Below are 21,878 nucleotides of genomic sequence, written 5' to 3'. Positions count from 1 at the left end.
GATTGATAAGCAGTGGAGTCTGGGGAGCCAGAACACACAATATGTTGTAATAATGACAAAGAGATATCTACAGGGATTATTTTGATTTGGGATTGAAAGCACATAATGGATTTATGATCTCAATTCTCTCAGCTCTTCCTTCCGCTGCCTCAGACATCTCAGAACCTTATAAACATATAGACGCAAAAAGCTGGAGTAACTCAGCGGGTCAGGCAGCATCTGTGGGGAACATGGATAGGTGACGTTTCACAGAGTGCTGGAGTTTAGAAGGATAAGAGGGGATCTTATTGAAACAGATAAGATTATTAACACACTAGAGGCAGGAAACGTGTTCCTGATGTTGGGGGAGTCCAGAAACAGGGGCCACACACAGTTTAAGAATAAGGGGTAAGCCATTTAGAACGGAGACGAGGAACCAGAGAGTTGTGAGTCTGTGGAATTCGGTGGAGGCCGGTTCTCTGGATGCTTTCAAGAGAGAGCTAGATAGGGCTCTTAAAAATAGCGGAGTCAGGGGATATGGGGAGAAGGCAGGAACGGGGTACTGATTGGGGATGACGGTGCTGGCTCGAAGGGCCGAATGGCCTACTCCTGCACCTATTGTCTATTGTCTATTGTCTATAACAATGGTCAAGAAAGAACTGCAGTTGCTGGAAAAATCTAAGGTAGACAAAAATGCTGGAGAAACTCAGCGGGTTAGGCAGCATCTATGGAGCGAAGGAATAGGTGACGTTTCGGGTCGAGACCCTTCTGGAAACTCAGCGGGTGAGGCAGCATCTATGGAGCGAAGGAATAGGTGACGTTTCGGGTCGAGACCCTTACGGGTCTCGACCCAAAACGTCACCTATTCCTTCGCTCCATAGATGCTGCCTCACCCGCTGAGTTTCTCCAGCATTTTTGTCTACCTTATACAACAATGAGTTTGCATAATGATGGTGGAAAACTCAATGTACGTGGACTGTGGATAATCTGAGCACGCCCTTATAGGAATAATGTGCATGCAATCTTATTGGACTAATACAGGTGCCGTGCTATCGGGAACGGTTCATTTATGTTGGGACTGTGTGACTAAATTGGAAATGGATTACTGCAGTAATACCATATTGGAATAGTGTGATAATGCTCACATTGGAATAGGTGGGGACATTACTTTTGGAACAGCAGAAGCACTTGAGTGCAGTGTAAAATAACTTCCCTTTCTGGAGATTCCTGATATCTCTGTTTTCCTTGAAAGCTCGCTATAGCACAGCCTGAAATGGGGACGAGCAGGAGAGGCGGACTGATTGGATAAATCTTTCAGCTAGAATACGGGAGAGATAAGCTGAATAACCTCCTCCCATTCTGTGTGTTACGGTGTGAAACATCTTCTTCACAGAGATAGAAACATAGAAAATAGGTGCAGGACGAGGCCATTCGGCCCTTCGATCCAGCACCGCCATTCATTGTGATCATGGCTGATTGTTCCCAATCAATAACCCGTGCCTGCCTCCTCCCCATATCCCTTGACTCCACTAGCCCCTAGAGCTCTATCTAACTCTCTCTTAAATCCATCCAGTGATTTGGCCTCCACTGCCCTCTGTGGCAGGGAATTCCACAAATTCACAACTCTCTCGGTGAAAAAGTTTTATTCACCTCAGTCTTAAATGGCCTCCCCTTTATTCTAAGACTGTGGCCCCTGGTTCTGGACTCGCCCAACATTGGGAACATTTTTCCTGCATCTAGCTTGTCCAGTCCTTTTATAATGTTATATGTTTCTATAAGATGCCCCCTCATCCTTCTAAACACCAGTGAATACAAGCCTAGTCTTTTCAATCTTTCCTCATATGACAGTCCCGCCATCCCAGGGATCAATCTCGTGAACCTACGCTGCACTGCCTCAATCACAAGGATGTCCTTCTTCAAATGTCCTAATTAAGGAAGGACATCCTTGTGATTGAAGCAGTGCAGATGTTTAAGAAGGAACTGCAGATGCTGGAAAAATCGAAGGCAGACAAAAAATGCTGGAGAAACTCAGCATTTATGGAGCGAAGGAATAGCTGACGTTTTGGGTCGAGACCCTTCTGGAAACTCAGCGGGTGAGGCAGCATCGGAGTGAAGGAATAGGTGACGTTTCGGGTCGAGACCCTTCTGGAAACTCAGCGGGTGAGGCAGCATCTATGGAGTGAAGGAATAGCTGACGTTTCGGGTCGAGACCCGGCTTTAGGCTGAGGGCCTGTGGAGAGAGGGAGACAGAGATAGGGAAGAGTGAGGTGTGAAAACGAGAGGTAAAAGGGGAAATGTACAACGGTCCATTGGTAGCTGGGGGAAGGTGACAACGAGGAGTTTAATCAGGAGGAGAGTGGAACTCGGGTGGGGAAGAGACGGAGAGAGAGGGCTACTTGAAGTTAGAGAAGTCAATGGTCATCTCGATGGGGTGTGAAGGGCCTGTCCCACTAGGGCGACATTTTAGGCGACAGCGGTTGTCACGTTGTGGTCGGGTCGTGAAGCGTTTGGCGCCGCGCGGTGTCTCCCTACCGCCCCAGGCGTTTGGAACGTTCAAAATATTCACGCGCATCTGCGTGCCTTAACGTGTCGTGCGCCCTTACGCACGATGGCGTACGTGTGGCGCGCGGTCATCGCCTATGCTAATTTACTGTGCGTCATCACGCATCACTATGCATCGCGATGTTGCCCCTGATGATGCAACCTGTCGTGTCGTGTCGCGGGTGGATGTACATTGATGGCGCTTGACGGCTGTGACATCACAGGCGCTGTCCTATGGTGTCGCGGCAATAGACAACAGGTGCAGGAGTAGAGGCCATTCGGCCCTTCGAGCCAGCACCGCCATTCAATATGATCATGGCTGATCATCCAACTCAGTATCCCGTACCTGCCTTCTCTCCATACCCCCTGATCCCCTTAGCCACAAGGGCCACATCTAACTCCCTCTTAAATATAGCCAACGAACTGTGGCCTCAACTACCCTCTGTGGCAGAGAATTCCAGAGATTCACCACTCTCTGCGTGAAAAAAGTTCTTCTCATCTCGGTTTTAAAGGATTTCCCCCTTATCCTTAAGCTGTGACCCCTTGTCCTGGACTTCCCTAACATCGGGAACAATCTTCCTGCGTCTAGCCTGTCCAACCCCTTAAGAATTTTGTAAGTTTCTATAAGATCCCCTCTCAATCTTCTAAATTCTAGAGAGTATAAACCAAGTGATGTGATTCAATGTGATCATGGCTGATCATCCCCAATCAGTACCCCGTTCCTGCCTTCTCCCACATATCCCCTGACTCCGCTATCTTTAAGAGCCCTATCCAGCTCTCTCTTGAAAGTATCCAGTGAAACGGCCTCCACCGCCCTCTGAGGCAGAGAATTCCACAGTGTCTGTCGTACCTTGACACGGCTGTGCCGTACAACTTGACGTTTTTTAGGCGGCATCAGGAATCAGTCACCCTGCACCCACCGTCGCTCATCAAATTGCCAAGTGGGACAGGCCCTTAAACTGCCCAAGCAAGATATGAGGTGCTGCTCCTACAAATGGCGCTGGGCCTCACTCTGACAGTGGAGGAGGCCCAGGACAGAAAGGCCAATGTGGGAACGGGAGGGGGAGTTATCCGGGAGATCTTGCCTCATCCCCTCAACATCCTCCACAGCTTCCAGCCCAGCCCTCGTTAGAATCCATCCAGTCCCTATTGAACCGTAATCAAGGGTCACGTTCAGAGCACGACAACTTCTGAACCACAAATATGCACCATGACTGTCTCAAGCTGAAGCTGAAGAGAGCGCAGAGATGATTCACGAGGATGTTGCCGGGACTCGAGGGTTTGAGACTGTTCGGGAGAGGTTGGCCCAGGGCAGGTGGATGAGGGCATCAAATCTAGTGGAGGTAGTCTCAGAATCATGAGGGGAGTAGATAGGCGACTATTAATGGTCTCTTCACACAGGCTAAGGACTTCACAAGAGACACCCGGACTTCCATCTGTATATAGTATATAGAGCCGCAGAATTGTGAAAGATTTATCTGAGGGGCGACCAATCCCAAAAGACGTGGTCTATGTTTCTGGACCTATTACAAGTATGAGGTGCAATAGTAATTTAAAAAAAAAACAAATATATAAATAAGTGGTATCAGGACCTGGTAACGGGAGGTAAAATAACAAAAACAGACTTGGTTGGTAGTCCCCTTACTGCGGAGTTTAATGGTATTATAAAGCGATTGTTTGTATTTTCTCTCTCTTTCTTTTCTAGGGTCTACTTTCTCACTTTACTTCCTTCTCTAACTTCTTTTCTAAGGGGCTTTCTTTTCCCAACACTCTTGCACTGCACGACTCTTGCGCACTTTCTTTACTTTCTTTACTTCTACCTTTTTCTTAAAGCTCAAAAAAAAATGAAGCGGTACAAAAAATGTATTAAGATATATGTGTTGTGTAGTATTGGAATTTACCGTACTTCTAATAAAAATTAAATTAAAAAAAAAAAATTTAAAAAAAAGGAATCTGAGGGGCAACGTTTTCCACAAGGAAGCGGGTGGGTGTATGGAACGAGCTGCCAGAGGAGGTAGTTGAGGCTGGGACTATCACAACATTTAACAAACGGTTCGACTGGTACATGGATAGGACAGGTTTTGAGGGGAATGGGCCAAATACAGGCAGGTGGGGCTGATGTAGATGGGGGCATGCCGGTTGGCATGGGTAAGTTGGGCCGAAAGGTCTTGAGTCCATGCTGTACGTCCCTACGCCTCTCATCATCTTTACAGCACTGGTAGGATACACAGTAATATTTCAGAAGATCTATTTCCTTAAGTGAATCCCTTGAACGGGGTCTGCTAAAGAATGAATAAGTTTATTGGCCAAGTATTCACATACAAGGAATTTGCCTTGGTGCTCCGCCCGCAAGTGACAACATGACATGCAGTGACAGTTACAACACTAAACATTGAGTACTGAACACCACTGACATTAAGTGTGTAAGAAGGAACTGCAGATGCTGGATTAAACCGAAGATAGACAGAAAAATGCTGGAGTAACTCAGCGGGACAGGCGGCATCTGTGGAGAGAAGGAATAGGCGACGTTTCTGGGAAGGAGGGTCTCAAACCGAAACTTCACCCACTCCTTCTCTCCAGAGATGCTGTCTGTCCTGCTGAGTTACTCCAGCTTTTTGTGTCTATCCACTGACATTCTTGCTATTGAGGGAGTGCAGTGTAGGTTCACCAGGTTAATTCCCGGGATGGCGGGACTGTCATTTGCTGAGAGAATGGAGCGGCTGGGCTTGTACACTCTGGAGTTTAGAAGGATGAGAGGGTATCTCATTGAAATATATAAGATTATTAAGGGTTTGGACACGCTAGAGGCAGGAAACATGCTCCTGATGTTGGGGGAGTCCAGAACCAGGGGCCACACACAGTTTAAGAATAAGGAGCAAGCCATTTACAATGGAGACGAGGAAAAACTTTTTCTCACAGAGAGTGGTGAGTCTGTGGAATTCTGGTGGAGGCAGGTTCTCTGGATACTTTCAAGAGGGAGCTAGATAGGGCTCTTAAAGATAGCAGAGTCAGGGGATATGGGGAGAAGGCAGGAACGGGTACTGATTGGGAATGATCAGCCATGGTCACATTGAATGGTGGTGCTGGCTCGAAGGGCCAAATGGCCTACTGCTGCACCCATTGTCTATATTAGAGTGGTTTTGAAACATAGAAACATAGAAATTAGGTGCAGGAGTAGGCCATTCGGCCCTTCGAGCCTGCACCGCCATTCAATATGATCATGGCTGATCATCCAACTCAGTATCCCGTACCTGCCTTCTCTCCATACCCTCTGTTCCCCTTAGCCACAAGGGCCACATCTAACTCCCTCTTAAATATAGCCAATGAACTGGCCTCAACTACCCTCTGTGGCAGAGAGTTCCAGAGATTCACCACTCTCTGTGTGAAAAAAGTTCTTCTCATCTCGGTTTTAAAGGATTTCCCCTTTATCCTTAAGCTGTGACCCCTTGTTCTGGACTTCCCCAACGTCGGGAACAATCTTCCTGCACCTAGCCTGTCCAACCCCTTAAGAATTGTGTAAGTTTCTATAAGATCCCCTCTCAATCTCCTAAATTCAATCTCCTAAATTCTAGAGAGTATAAACCAAATCTATCCAGTCTTTCTTCATAAGACAGTCCTGACATCCCAGGAATCAGTCTGGTGAACCTTCTCTGCACTCCCTCTATGGCAAGAATGTCCTTCCTCAGATTTGGAGACCAAAACTGTACGCAATACTCTAGGTGTGGTCTCACCAAGACCCTGTACAACTGCAGTAGAACCTCCCTGCTCCTATACTCAAATCCTTTTGCAATGAAAGCCAACATACCATTCGCTTTCCTCACTGCCTGCTGCACCTGCATGCCTACCTTCAATGACTGGTGCACCATGACACCCAGGTCTCGCTGCATCTCCCCCTTTCCCAATCGGCCACCAGTGTCTATATATATATATATAGACACTGTGAATAGAAACGGCACTTGACTGACTCCCGCCAGCATATATTCCCCGCGTTTCTTGAAAAAATATGAAAAAGGTTTTTTTAAATGTTTCTTTAAAACAGCAGGTCTGTAACAAAAATAGGACAAGGACTAATATTTATCCTAAATGCTCTAAATATTTGCAAATGTTGCTCTTAATTAATAATTGGTGTTTGAAAGAGATGAAAACTGATAACCTTTTACCAAAGAACGATTTAATAAATAGAGGGACTGTGTGAGTGAAGTCAGATCGGCGCAGACATTTGCTGTTAAACGCTGGTGGAATCTTCGGAAATAACACAGCGTTTAAACAGAAAAAACAGAGAATTAGCAATGCTGCGTTGCCCGGGGTAAAGGTGTTTTTCATCATCTCCTCATCTAGTACAAAGATCAAGAAGCGGCAAGAAAGTCAGGAATCGACAGCGGCATTTTTCAACAAGATATTGCAGCTGGGAAGATGCACTTTGATCTTCAGGCCAGCGGAGCGTTTAAATAAAAGCCTTGTTTCTGGAAACAAAAGCAATCTCTCACCGACTGCAGGTGTATACAATTGCTTCCTGGATACACCTTCTATTATTCGGCTTTGTGTGTGTGTGTGTGTTTCTGTGTGTGTGTGTGTGTGTGTGTTGTGTGTGTGTGTGTGTGTGTGTGTGTGTGTGTGTGTGTGTGTGTGTGTGTGTGTGTGTGTGTCTGTGTGTGTGTGTGTGTGTGTGTGTGTGTGTGTGTGTGTGTTTGTGTGTGTGTGTGTGTGTGTGTGTTTCTGTGTGTGTGTGTTTCTGTGTGTGTGTGTGTGTGTGTGTGTGTGTTTCTGTGTGTGTGTGTGTGTGTGTGTGTGTGTGTGTGTGTGTGTTTCTGTGTGTGTGTGTGTTTGTGTGTGTGTGTGTGTGTGTGTGTGTGTGTGTGTGTGTGTGTGTGTGTGTGTGTGTGTGTGTGTGTGTGTGTGTGTGTGTGTGTGTGTGTGTGTGTGTGTGTGTGTGTGTGTGTGTGTGTGTGTGTGTGTGTGTGTGTGTGTGTGTGTGTGTGTGTGTGTGTGTGTGTGTGTCTGTTTGTGTGTGTGTGTGTTTCTGTGTGTGTGTGTGTGTGTGTTTGTGTGTGTGTGTGTGTGTGTGTGTGTGTGTGTGTTTCTGTGTGTGTGTGTTTCTGTGTGTGTGTGTGTGTGTGTGTGTGTGTGTGTGTGTGTGTGTGTGTGTGTGTGTGTGTGTGTGTGTGTGTGTGTGTGTGTGTGTGTGTGTTTCTGTGTGTGTGTGTGTGTGTCTGTGTGTGTGTGTTTGAGGGAGGGGGGCTCAGCATTGTCCTGGATCAATGAAAAGTTTGTCCATTTCAGAGAACAGCGCTCCCACCTATCAGCCTTGCGACACAAAACACTTGTCACTTCCCGAAAAAAAGACCTTCTTGTAAGTGAATTAATGATGAATTCCGCTTAATCCGGGCTGATTTGCTTGAAATGCTGCAGAAACTCATCTGGGTGCAGCAGCATCTATGGAGCGAAGGAAATCGGCAATCAGATTCAGTTTCAGATTCAATTTTAATTGTCATTGTCAGTGTACAGTACAGAGACAACGAAATGCATTAGACAACGAAATGCATTATAATGCATTAGGAAATAAATGCAATAGGAAATAGGCAACGTTTCGGGCCGAAACCCTTGGGTTTCGGCCCGAAACGTTGCCTATTTCCTTCGCCCCATAGACGCTGCTGCACCCGCTGAGTTTCTCCAGCATTTTTGTCTACCTTCGATTTTCCAGCATCTGCAGTTCCTTCTTTAAAAACTGTTTTGCTTGAAGATTGGTGGCGGCAGCTTTTCACGGCAATTATTTGGTTGGTGGGTAGGACATTCTCCCTTCTCTTCCCTTCTCTTCCCTTCCTCCCCTTCTCTCCCCTTCTCTCCCCTTCTCTCCCCTTCTCTCCCCTTCTCTCCCCTTCTCTCCCTTCTCTCCCCTCACCAATGTTAGTCCCCTGTTTAAGTCATTTCTTTCGAAATCTGGTCGCAGCTGGCTAGTGCCATTAATTACCAAAGTCTCCCAGCCACACATGCTGCAGCCAGCTAGCCCCGAGGATTTAAACAAAAACCCCTGCAGTATTTGAGTTTCAGGGAGAGGGAGAGGGGAGGGTGAGAGAGTGGAAAGACCCTGCCCTGAGACCTACTCGATAAACCAGGACTATAGCAATATTCAGCATCAGTGGGGCGAGACCCCGTGAACCTGGTACACGCCAACAGTCCACAACTAATGTGGTGTGGCTCTCCTTCAATCACGCTGTCGCTGGGAGGGAGTGTGCACTTGTACATCGGCTGCACCCAGGCACAGTTCAGCTTCTCTGCTCAATTGTTAGTGTTTAGAATAACAGTCTCCACGGCCTGGCCCGCGTGAGGCTGGGTGGCTGGGCTAGTTTGTGCACTGCACTGTCTGTGTGTGTGAGAGAGAGGGTAAGAGAGAGAGGGAGGAAGACAGACAGAGAGAGGGGGAGACAAAGAGAGAGAGAGAGTGGAGAAGATACAGAGAGAGAGAGTGGAGAAGATACAGAGAGAGAGAGGAGGAGGAAAGCAGAGAGGGCAAGAGAGAGAGAGGGGAAGACACAGACTGGGAGAGAGTGAGGAAGGCAGACAGAGAGAGAGAGAGAGAGAGAGAGAGTGGAGGTGATACAGAGAGAGACTGGAGGTGATACAGAGAGAGGAGGGGGAGAGAGTGGAGGAGACACAGAGAGATAGAGAGAGTAAGGGGGGGGAGAGAGAGAGAGTGAGAGTGGAGCAAGTTACATAGAGAGAGAGAGAGTGGAGGAGATACAGAGAGGGAGAGAGACAGGGAGAGGAGGGGGGAGAGAGTGGGGGAGATACAGAGATATACAGAGAGAGAGAGTGGGAGTGGAGCAAGTCACAGAGAGAGAGAGAGAGAGAGATTGGGGAAGACCGAGGGAGGGAGAAGAGTGGTTATTTTAGTGCAACTTGGCACAGCGCTGCCTGTGAATAGCGACTGAGGAGAGCAGCAGACGGATCGCGTGTGTGTGTGTGCATGCAGTCCCCAGCACTGGTCGTGTCCAGACCCCAGCGCTACAGCATGCAGCATCCCTTGACAGGTGCAACCTGTGTGGCTCTGCCTAACGTGGGCATGTGCCCCCAGCTGTCCTGCGCCCTGACCTTCATGTACCTACAACAGGTAAGGGGGATGTATATTCTGTGCCGTAGTGATTCACGATCTCTCTGCTTCTGCTGCTGTTCTGCTGCTTAGATCAATAAATGCAGTGCTATTAACTGGCACAGATTGTGTGTGTGTGTGTGTGCGGTGTGTGTGCGTGTGTGTGGTGTGCGGTGTGTGTGTGTGCGGTGTGTGTGTGCGGTGTGTGTGTGCGGTGTGTGTGTGCGGTGTGTGTGTGTACACGCGGTTATTACAATGTATGCGTTTTTCCTGCCACCATTTATTTTGAAATGCATTATTATATATTTAACTCCGTTAAAAGAGGCCGCAGCGTCATTGATTTCATGAACCTTGTGTGTAACGTGATGTCACCAAAGTACCTGCAGTATCGGGGAACTGGGGCAGTTTTTAAGTTCCCCATCTGTTCTGTTTTTTTGGGGTTTTTTAATATATCAACTTTTTTTGTTGCTGGTGTGGTTGAGGTGGCGGCTCTTTGCGAGCAAGTCTGGTCCGCCAAACTGTTTGCTGGACGAGGTGATGTTTCAAAAACAATTCTGGACCTTTGCTGAGAAATTAAAGTTTCCTGTCTGTAGTTAGTTGTTGGTTTTCCTCTGTATAACGCCGGCCTTGTTTAAATATCCACCTGCTAGGTGGACTCTGTATAGAAGGGCAGCATTGGAACATGTTTGTGCTAAACTGCCATGTGTTGGGCTGAAGTCTGTGTCGTTTTGTTTGTTGCCAGTTCACCGCGAGTGAGATGTTTGCAGCCTCTGCTCAGACAGCGCCGACGTCTCATCGCCTGCCACAAAATTCTGTGCCATTCCGTTTGCAGAACATTCACTCCTTACACTGGGGTGGGTGGGTGCCCGCATGCAGAATTGTGAATCCCACCATCTATCTACATCGCCATTCATCTCACACTCAACAACCGATTACCAGACGGCCCTTTGAGATGCACCCGCTGAGTTTCTCCAGCATTTTCTGTGTACCTTTGAGATTCAACTCCCCTTTCCTGACACCCACCAAAAGTATGTAAATGTCGGGAAAAACCTCAAAAAATGCTTTCTCCAAAAAAAAATAATCATCTCACTCGCCTAATTTTGTCAGCCAATTAATGGTAACTTTGAAAACCAAAATGCGTCTAATTGTAATTCTAAATACAGCTGTTGGGGCTTTAATTAATTGTTAATAGGGTGGTTGGTATTCAAATTCATTTAAAGCTGAATATTTTAAAAAGTACTATAATGTACAGGCATATTAAGTCAACTCGTTGTGTTACAGTCGGGCACAATTTTAAGAATGTGTTTGACTCGGAATTTAAATGCCGGTTAAAAGTGATGATGGAATGTGTGACTTGTGTGCGTTTACATAACTCTGCTGAACGGAGAATAAATGCTGTTCCTGCTCTGTCACAGCAGAGAGAAATATCAGTAGTTAATATCAGAGCTGGTGTGGTGGTTGTAGCCGCTGATTGATTCGACCAGGCTGATAAAGTGGAGCTTTGCACGGAGAGGTGCAATGTTGTCGAGAGGAGGGGGGAGATGAGGGGGGGGGGGGAGAGAGGGGGGGGGGGGGGGAGGGGGGGGGGGGGAGAGGAGAGGGGGGGGGGGAGGGAGAGAGAGGGTGTTGGAGAGAGGAGGAGGGATAGGGAGGGGAAAGAAGGCGGAGAGGGGGAGGGAGAGAGTAAGGATGTGAAGAGAGAGAGGGGGGGGGGGGAGAGAGAGGGAGGGGGGGGGAGGAGAGAGAGGGGGGGGAGAAGAGGAGGGGGGGGGGGGGAGAGAGAGAGAAGACAAGGGGGGGGGGAAAACGTGGGGCTGGATCGCGGGGCAGAAAGGAGGGGGGAGGAGGAGGGGGGCAAAGAGAGAGAAGAGACGGGGGGGCAGAGATAATGAGTTCAGCCGCGGTGATACAAACCTGGGGCTGGATCGGGGGCAGAAATGCAGGCTCCAAACTTAGAAAAGACGCCCTCAAAAAACGAATGAGTTCAGCCGCAAATATAAAATGGCATGGAGGCCGGCTGAATATGAAATAGAAACAGCGAGAATCCAAGCTGGCGGGAAGGGAAAAGAATCCGACTTTTCTTCTTTATGTCTGTCTCGGTTCCCGTTTGATTCTCGGACGCTAATCCTTTAATATGTTAAAGAAGGAAGATTGCTCCCGATGTTGGGGAAGTCCAGAACAAGGGGTCACACAGTTTAAGGATAAGAGGGAAGTCTTTTAGGACCGAGATGAGAAAAACATTTTTTTTTTCACACACACACACACAGAGTGGTGAATCTGTGGAATTCTCTGCCACAGAAGGTAGTTGAGGCCACACAGTTCATTGGCTATATTTAAGAGGGTGTTAGATGTGGCCCTTGTGGCTAAAGGGATCAGGGGGTATGGAGAGAAGGCAGGGATGGGATACTGAGTTGGATGATCAGCCATGATTATATTGAATGGCGGTGCAGGCTCGAAGGGCCGAATGGCCTACTCCTGCACCTATTTTCTATGTTTCTATGAACTGCAGATGCTGGAAAATCGAAGGTAGACAGAAATGCTGGTGAAACTCAGCGGGTGCAGCAGCATCTATGGAGCGAAGGAAATAGACAACGTTTCGGCCCGAAACCCAAAGGGTTTCGGCCCGAAACGTTGCCTATTTCCTATTGCATATTTCCTTCGCTCTATAGATGCTGCTGCACCCGCTGAGTTTCTCCAGCATTTTTTGTCTACCTTTAATATGTTGCATATTATGGGCCATTTTATTCCCAGCACTGTAGCCAGACACCATCATTTTCACTCTGACAGTTCTGAAGCAGGGAAGGGTTTACTCGCCCTTGGATCCGCTGAGCCCAGCTCCCATCCTGTTCGATGCTTTGACTGGCGACCCCTGTCACAGCTTTAATGCTGTTTCTCCGGCGCTGTGTATCTCTCCGCACCTTTGCCTACATATCATCTGTGTAGCATGTGGCGTCTAATCCACGGGCATGTGTGGAATTCACCGTGAAACAAAAACGGGGACCGCTTCCAAAGTCGTTTCAAAAAACTGGTTGATGTGGAAATGGCATCAATACAACTTCATCGCGAAGGGAAGAGCTCACAGCTATTTTATTTCATCCCCCCCCCCCCCCCCCCCCCCTCATGAATTCTCAAATTTTTTTTTGGGGGGGGAGATTTTGCAACAATAACCATATAACAATGACAGCACGGAAACAGCCCAGCTCGGCCCTACAAGGCCGTGCTGAACAACTTTTTTTTCCCTTAGTCCCACCTGCGTGCACTCATACCATAACCCTCCATTCCCTTCTCATCCATATGCCTATCCAATTTATTTTTAAATGATACCAATGAACCTGCCTCCACCACTTCCACTGGAAGCTCATTCCACACCGCTACCACTCTCTGAGTAAAGAAGTTCCTCCTCATGTACCCCCTAAACTTCTGTCCCTTAATTCTCAAGTCATGTCCCCTTGTTTGAATCTTCCCTACTCTCAGTGGGAAACGCTTATCCCCATCATCTCTGTCTATCCCTCTCATCATTTAAAGACCTCTATCAAGTCCCCCCTTAACCTTCTGCGCTCCAAAGAATAAAGACCTAACTTATTCAACCTATTACTATAAACAATAATAATAATAATAATATATTTTATTTGTGGGCAACTTGCAAAAGTCTCAAGGACACCTTATAGAATTTAACAAGAGTAAAAAAACATATAATCGGAGTAAAATAAATAGTAAAGACATCACCAATACACAAATTAACGACAGAATTCGATCCAAAGACACAAAAAGATCAAAAACACAATGTGAAGAGAGAGCAGCGGCAGCTAAACCGAGCCAGTGTCCACTCTCCCTTCCGACAGCCATCTTGGACACAGAATAAAATAATCATTTACACACAAACAAACATCCCCCCACACAATGGTTACCACTGTGTGGGGGAAGGCACAATGTCCAGTCCCCATCCCCAGTTCTCCCAAAGTCGGGCCTATTGAGGCCTCTGCTGTTGCCTCTACGGAGGCCCGATGTTCCTGGCCGTTCTCGCCAGGTACTGTTGCTCCGGAGTCGGGAGAGTCCTCTCAGCAGCTGGAACGGCCACTTCCCTACCGGAGACTGCGGCTTCCGAAACGTACACGATGGCTACATCACAACATGTTGTTGTGCTTTAACAAGTGAGAATTTAGCGAGTGGATGAATGGGGAATAACTAGGAATAAAGATAGCTAGAATGTATCTTTGCTCTAGTTAACTGGTGTTAGCGTAACAATGCGAATACTGCTTTTCCAAACTTCCATATCTCTGCCAACAATCGATCTTTGCCGATTGCAAACATTGAAAATATTCCACCCCAAATATCAAACGTGGATGAATGATTACAAAATAAGGGTTTGCAAACTCTGAGACCAATTTCAATCACTTTATTTGTGTTCATAATCATTTAGTTAGTTTAGTGAAGCCTTTACATCCGGCTAAATTAACTTAGTGTTCTGTACAGAATTATAAAATCAAAGGTTCTCATCAATATTTCACCTTTTTATGTTATTCAAGCTGGGCGTTTGATATCCATTTTTGTTTGTGGTTCAGGCCTATTTTAATTTTAATTTAAAATTCAGTAAATTTACCAATTATGGGATTTAATATTAAATTTTTTTTTTTTTTTCGCCATCACAAATCCACCTTGGGAACTTTTTGAGGACTTATTTTAAGTGTCGAACCGAGGAAAATAAATGTATGTTTTTGTTCATTCCTTGACTATTTCTTGTGGTCATTTGCCATCGAGACTGTTTGATCTCCAGAGGAATCTCATGTACATTGACACAAAATGCTGGAGTGACACGAACAGGCCATTCTGAAGGGTCTCGACCCGCAAGGTCACCCCATCCCTTCTCTCCAGAGATGCTGCTGCCTGTCCCGCTGAGTTACTCCAGCATTTTGCTGGAGTAACTCCAGTATCCTTCCTGCATAGAATGGCTTGCACAGTGGCGCAGTGTAAAACAATTAATTGGTTTCTCATCAGCCCTCAAATAATGGAGGAGGCTGCATTAACGATGACCTAAATGTGGACATTGGCGTATCATCGCCAATTCTGACAGTACAACGCTGGCCGCCAGTTCCACCTCCCTCCAAATTGAAATTTTGGGACAGGGAGGAGATCCAGCACTTAGCTGCATGGTGCGCTGACAACAACCTGGCCCTTAACTCCAAGAAGACCAAGGAGCTCATTGTAGACTTCAGGAAGTCCAGAGGCGGCACGCACACCCCCATCCACATTAACGGGACGGAGGTGGAACGTGTTTCTAGCTTCAGGTTCCTGGATGTCAACATCTCCGATGACCTCTCTTGGACCCACAATACCTCTACTCTGATCAAGAAGGCTCATCAGCGTCTCTTCTTCCTGAGGAGACTGAAGAAGGTCCATCTGTCTCCTCAGATCCTGGTGAACTTCTACCGCTGCACCATCGAGAGCATCCTTACCAACTGCATCACAGTATGGTATGGCAACTGCTCTGTCTCCGACCGGAAGGCACTGCAGAGGGTGGTGAAAATCGCCCAACGCATCTCTGGTTCCTCGCTCCCCTCCATTGAGTCTGTCCAAAGCAAGCGCTGTCTGCGGAGGGCGCTCAGCATCGCCAAGGACTGCTCTCACCCCAACCATGGACTGTTTACCCTCCTACCATCCGGGAGGCGCTACAGGTCTCTCCGTTGCCGAACCAGCAGGTCGAGGCCCAGCTTCTTTCCGGCAGCGGTCACTCTACTAAACAACGTACCTCGGTGACTGCCAATCACCCCCCCCCCCCCCCACCGGACACTTATTATTATTTATTCAAATCGTTTGCTATGTCGCTCTTCAAGGGAGATGCTAAATGCATTTCGTTGTCTCTGTACTGTACACTGACAATGACAATTAAAACTGAATCTGAATCTGAATCTGAATCAATGGAAATCAACATTGGGAATGATGTAAAGGGATTGCTCTCACCCAGTGGCCAGCCCTGCCCAGTGACTATGTCACCACAGGGGCTATGGAATGATTTGCCATGGCCGTCTCTATATATGTAGGTCTGGTCGAAACGAGAGCACCGCTACAGTGGAAAAAACCCCACCTCCTTCATTTTCAAAAATAACATTTTCTGAGATGTCTTTAAGACAAAGTGGGTGTATCGGCTGAATGATAAATTTATAACATAATCTGCCGGGCACATCATTTATTCAACGTTTCAGTTTTAATGTTCTACTACATTAACCACATGGTGTAAATAGAATGCTTCAGGAAGCTGGGATTGTGTTTCCTGCTACTTGGGAGAGGGGGAGAGAGGCTGTTTCGGAGAGGGAGAGAGGGGAGTAGAGAGAGAGGGACTACTTCAGAGGGAGAGAGGGGGAGAGAAAGGCTGCTTGGAGGGGAGAGAGAGAGAGGAGGGGGGAGAGAGAGCGAGGCTTCGGCTACTTAGAGAAGGGGATAAGTGGAGAGAGAGCTGCTTCGGAGGGGGAGAGAGGGAGAGAAGAGGGGGCTTTGGAGGGGGGAGAGAGGCTGAAAGAGAGGGGGAAAAAGAGAGGGGCTACTTCAGAGGGAGAGAAGGGGAGAGAGGCTGCTTCGGAGAGGGAGAGAGGGGGGTAGAGAGAGGGGGGGAGAGAGAGTGGGGCTACTTGAGAGGGGGAGAGAGAGGCTGCTTCAGAGAGGGGGGGAAAGAGAGGGGCTACTTCAGAGGGGGAGAGAGACGTTGCTTCGGAGAGGGAGAGAGGGGGTTAGAGAGAGAGGGGGGGGGGGGGAGAGAGAGGGCTGCTTCGGGAGAGAGGGGGTGAGGGAGAAATAGAGAGCAGGGTTGCTTCAGAGGGAGAGGGAAAGAGAGGATACTTCAGAGAGGGAGAGATAGAGGGGGAGAGGGAGAGAGAGGCTACCTGAGAGAGGGATGGAGAGCGTGAAATCTCTCTCTCTCTAAGTTTCAGTGCCTTTGCCAGAGTTACCAGTCATTCCTCACTCAGAATAAATGTCACCTTATGCGGAACAAAACTAGCCAAAGGAGTGTGTGGGAGTTGCGCATGGTGAGCTTGGGGGATAATGAATAGTGTGGCAGCCATTCACTGCTGCACCTTGCAGGTACAACTAATAATCACGCATGTATTTGGAAGTAAAAACAAGGGGAGAATGGCGCTGATTCAATTGACACCATCGTCACTTTATGCAGCCGATATAAGACTTGTCCCAGTCCCACCCCGGCCATTCCCTCTTCTCCCCGCTCCCTGTCCTTCAGAAGGTACAGAAGCTTGAAAGCCCGCACCACCAGACTCAGGAACAGCTTCTTCCCCTCTGTTATCAGGCTTCTGAACGGCCCTTCCACCAGCTAGGGTACTGTCCGATTCACCTCTACCCCATTGCGGACATTGGACTTTGTCTGTGGAACTGGTGCGTTACAATGCTGAGAACTATATTCCTGCACTCTGTATCTTCCCCTTTGCTCTACCTGTTGGACTGGAGTTTGACTTGACTGTGTTTATGTGTAAACATAGAAACATAGAAATTTGCAGGAGTAGGCCATTCGGCCCTTCGAGCCTGCACCGCCATTCAATATGATCATGGCTGATCATTCAGTATCCCGTACCTGCCTTCCCTCCCTACCCCCTGATCCCCTTAGCCACAAGGGCCACATCTAACTCCCTCGTAAATATAGCCAATGAACTGGCCTCAACTACCCTCTGTGGCAGAGAGTACCAGAGATTCACCACTCTCTGTGTGAAAAGAGAGAGTGTAGTATTATCTAGGTCATTGGCTAGCGTGCACAACAAGGCTTTTCACTGTACCTTGATACACAAGACAACAGCGAACCTAAACCTAAATACTATAAGATTAGAGTGTAAGATTCAAGATTTATTCCTTGTTAAGGGGCTGTCCCACTATACAAGTTCACCCAAGAGCTCTCCGGAGTTTAACAAAAAAAATCAAACTCGTGGTAAGTGCGTAACGGGTACGTCAGAGCTCGGGGACGTCTCTTAGCGGCTCGTAAAGCTAACGGCAGGTACTTGGGGAAACGCGGTAAGCTCGTGAAGATTTTTCACCATGTTGAAAAATGTCCACGAGAGCCCCGAGTACCTACGAGGGGCCATTACCGTAAATCTCCGAGTTCCAATCTGGGGAAACTCGGGAGAACTCTTGAATTACCTCGTACAGTGGGACAGGCCCTTTACCAATGCTAAATGCCCAGTGTATTTACATCAATGTACAAGACATGTGTGTACTGATCACAGAAGTTGAACCAAACTCTAGAGGAAGGCTTTAATACCTATAAGTTGTAACATCTTTAATGGAGATATTCACAAAATGCTGGAATAACTCAGCGGGTCAGGCATCATCTCTAGAGAGAGGGAATATGTGACATCATGTGGTTGAGAGCATTTCACAGTGGAGCTGTTTTGATGCCAAGTCATTGCAGTTGTACAGGATCTTGGCCAGATCACAGTTGGAGCATGAAATACACCATTGGTCATCTACCTACAGGTGGATTAACCTGCCCGACAGCAAGTCTACCAGATCTCTGCTCTGATTTAGTTTCATTCAGTTTTGTTTAGAAATACAGCACGGAAACAGGCCCTTCGGCCCACCGGGTCCATGCCGACCAGCGATCCCCGCACACAAACACTATCCTACACACACACACACACACTACACACACACACACACACACACACACACACACACAAACACTATCCTACACACACACACACACACACACACACACACACACACACACACACACACACACACACACACACACACTAACACTATCCTACACACACACGCACACAGACACACATGCACACGCACACATCACACACACAACACACACACACACGCACACTAACACACACACACACAGGCACACTAACACACACACACACACACACACACACACACACACACACTAACACACACACACACACACACACACACACACACACTAAACACTATCCACACACACACACACACACACACTAACACTATCCTACACACACACACACTAACACACACACACACACACACTAACACTATCCTACACACACACACGCACACTAACACACACACACGCACACACACGCTGGGGACAATTTTACATTTACACCAAGCCAATTAACCTACAAACCTTTGGAGTGTGGGAGGAAACCAAAGATCTCGAGCAAAACCCAGGCAGGTCACGGGGAGAACATACAAACTCCGTACAGACAGCACCTGTAGCCGGGATGGAACTCGGGTCTCTGGCGCTGTGAGGCAGCAACTCTACCGCTGCGCCACCGTGCCGCCCTTGGGCTTTGTTTGAGGATTATCCTGGGAACAGAAATGGATATTTTGTGCCCAAATTCCCCGGTGTTCAGAAAAGGTTCGGAACTCAATAGGTGCAGGAGTAGGCCATTCGGCCCTTCGAGCCAGCACCGCCATTCAATATGATCATGGCTGATCGTCCCCAATCAGTACCCCATTCCTGCCTTCTCCCCATATCCCTTGACTCCGCTATCTTTAAGAGCCCTATCTAGCTCTCTCTTGAATGTATCCAGAGAACCGGCCTCCACCGCCCTCTGAGGCAGAGAATTCCACAGACTCACAACTCTCTGTGAGAAAAAGCGTTTCCTCGTCTCCGTTCTAAATGGCTTACCCCTTATTCTTAAACTTTGGCCCCTGGTTCTGGACTCCCCCAACATCGGGAACATGTTTCCTGCCTCTAGCGTGTCCAAACCCTTAACAATCTTATATGTTTCAATAAGATCTCCTCTCATCCTTCTAAATTCTCTGCCTCAGAGGGTGATGGAGGCAGGTTCTCTGGATACTTTCAAGAGAGAGCTAGATAGGGCTCTTAAAGATAGCGGAGCCAGGGGCTATGGGGAAAAGGCAGGAACGGGGTACTGATTGTGGATGATCAGCCATGATCACGTGAATGGCGGTGCTGGTTCGAAGGGCCGAATGGCCTACTCCTGCACCTATTGAAAAGAAAAACTAACAAAAAAAACTCCAGAGTATACAAGCCCAGCCGCTCCATTCTCTCAGCATATGACAGTCCCGCCATCCCAGGAATTAACCTTGTAGATGCAACACACTTTGTACGATGTATCTGTGTTGTTCTAGGTTATTGCAGAGAGGAAAATAATAATATTGAGATGAGACAGTGAATATGAAAGTTTTTTTTTGTTCCAACTAAAGTATCTTCTGATTTGATCTGATTGGAGTTACCATGGTAAAGGCCAAGTGTTAATAGAAACATGGTCCTCTGCAGAAAAGCACTATTTCTTCCTGTAACAATGTTTAGTTTATTGACAGAACTTTTGTCATCCAACTCAGTATCCCGTACCTGCCTTCTCTCCATACCCCCTGATCCCCTTAGCCACAAGGGCCACATCTAACTCCCTCTTAAATATAGCCAATGAACTGGCCTCAACTACCCTCTGCGGCAGAGAGTTCCAGACATTCACGGAAACAGGCCATCTCGACCCTTCTCATCCGTTTTAAAGGATTTAATTATCCCCCTGTGTCCCATTGTCCTGCGACTCAGACCATAACCCTCCGGGAACAATCTTCCTGCATCTCCCTGTCCATATAACTATCCAATTTATTTTTTAAATGATAAAAACGAACCTCCCCTCCATCCACCTTTCTGGAGAGCTAAATTCCACATCCAGTCTTTCTGATAAAGACATTTCCCCCTGACATACCCCTAAACTTCAGTCCCTAATTCTCAAGTCTCTGTCCCCCTCTATGGAATCTTCCCCTTCCTCAGATTTGGAAAACCAAAACTGTACGCAATAGACCAAAACTGTACTCCAGGTGTGGTCTCACCAAGACCCTGTACAACTGCAGTAGAACCTCCCTGCTCCTAGACTCAAATCCTTGAGTATAGGAGTTGTAATGCCGTGGTCCTCTGCAGAAAAGCACTATTTCTTCCTGTAACAAAGTTTAGTTTATTGACAGAACTTTTGTCACTATTTTCATGACAATGGAAGTAACATTAATATTAAAAGGATAAGCAAACCACATTTATCAAGGATAAATCCTAATGAAACAAACTTTCTTTGATACATTAATAAAAGGAGTTTGTAAATAATATTGTGGATAGAGTGGATGTGGAGAGGATGTTTCCACTGGTGGGAGCGTCCAGGACCAGTCACAGCCTCAGAATTAAAGGACGTTCCTTTAGGAAGGAGATGAGGAGGAATTTCTTTAGTCAGAAGGTGGTGAATCTGTGGGATTCTTTGCCACAGAAAGCTGTGGAGGTCAAGTCAATGGATATATTTTTAAGACGGAGCAAGATAGATTCTTGATCAATACGGGTGTCAGGGGGTTGTGGGGTGAAGGCAGGAGGATGGGGTTAGGAGGGAGAGATGATTGAATGGTGGAGTAGACGTGATGGGCCGAATGGCCTAATTCTGCTCCTATGGCTTATGAACATGAATAACTCGGGCAGGAGTTTTCTGATCTCCACTGGGTGTATTAATTCTAGAACTGCAGAAGTGAGATTACTGTGAACTGCAGCTGATGTAATGAAGTGATTTATCTTGCTTGCTGCTGCTGCTGCTGCTGCCGAGATTCACACAGTATGAAGTAATATTATGTTTCGGTGCAGGAGCGTGCATGAGGCAGGCAGGTAGGTAGGTGCGCGCGGTTGCAGTCGGCTGTGTTTCGTTACAACCAGTTGGTATTTCCCAAGTTAGAAACCACACTTATTACCAGCGATCAAATTGCCAACTGCGGATAGAAGGAACTGAGTTCCAAGTTTGGTGCCGAGGACGGGCTGATTTACTGCCTGGTGTCGTGGCAGGCAGGCACCGCGCGGAACGTGACCTGTAGCCTGTGGCCCCTGACCTTAACCAAACGCCAGACTCGGCGATTAAACCCTGCGTCCTTCACAAGACCCTGTCACAGGGTGGATCTGCACATGAAGAGCAAGCAGTGGGAGTGTCTGTGCCAGTGCAAAGTTAAATGAGTGGTAGATTAGGCAGCTATCCATTCACCAAACGCTACTGATGATGGGTCATTGGAATATGAGTTAAACAAACACTCTGTTCCCAATGTTCATCACTCGAGTTCAGTTGCCGTTAGGACAGGAAACCAGGAATCGGGTTGATTGAGGATGATGAGTTGGATGTTTGGACCTCAACGTGGAAGCTTGCAGAGACTTTCAGTCCAAGAGTCAAGAGAGTTTTATTGTCAAATGTCCCAGAAACAGAACAATGAAATTCCTACTCCGAGCAATGCAACGGAAATGTAAACATAGGGCAATGTGAACCCATAATTCCCGATGTTAGGGAAGTCCAGG

At 47.4% G+C, this 21,878-nt stretch overlaps 1 protein-coding gene across 7 annotated transcripts in view; it reads left to right on the top strand.

Moving 5' to 3' along the window:
* Positions 1-21,878, top strand: part of rbfox1 (RNA binding fox-1 homolog 1) — an 899,382-nt gene that overhangs the window by 495,732 nt on the left and 381,772 nt on the right. For 2 of the 7 annotated variants that reach the window (XM_055650997.1, XM_055651000.1), the window contains exon 1: positions 9,385-9,628. The exons of 3 other annotated variants lie outside the window; for them this stretch is intronic. In XM_055650997.1, the coding sequence (XP_055506972.1) occupies positions 9,485-9,628 (144 nt within the window). In that variant the 5' untranslated portion in view covers positions 9,385-9,484. Of the gene's footprint in view, positions 1-9,382; positions 9,629-21,878 lie in introns of those variants that run through there. 2 more of the 7 variants (XM_055650998.1, XM_055650999.1) reach the window with 2 other exon arrangements.

This window comes from Leucoraja erinacea, chromosome 20, assembly GCF_028641065.1.
Source record: "Leucoraja erinacea ecotype New England chromosome 20, Leri_hhj_1, whole genome shotgun sequence".
Taxonomy (NCBI): Eukaryota; Metazoa; Chordata; class Chondrichthyes; order Rajiformes; family Rajidae; genus Leucoraja; species Leucoraja erinaceus.
Note: the sequence above shows the minus strand (reverse complement) of the source record. Positions and strands in the feature narration are given on the sequence as shown.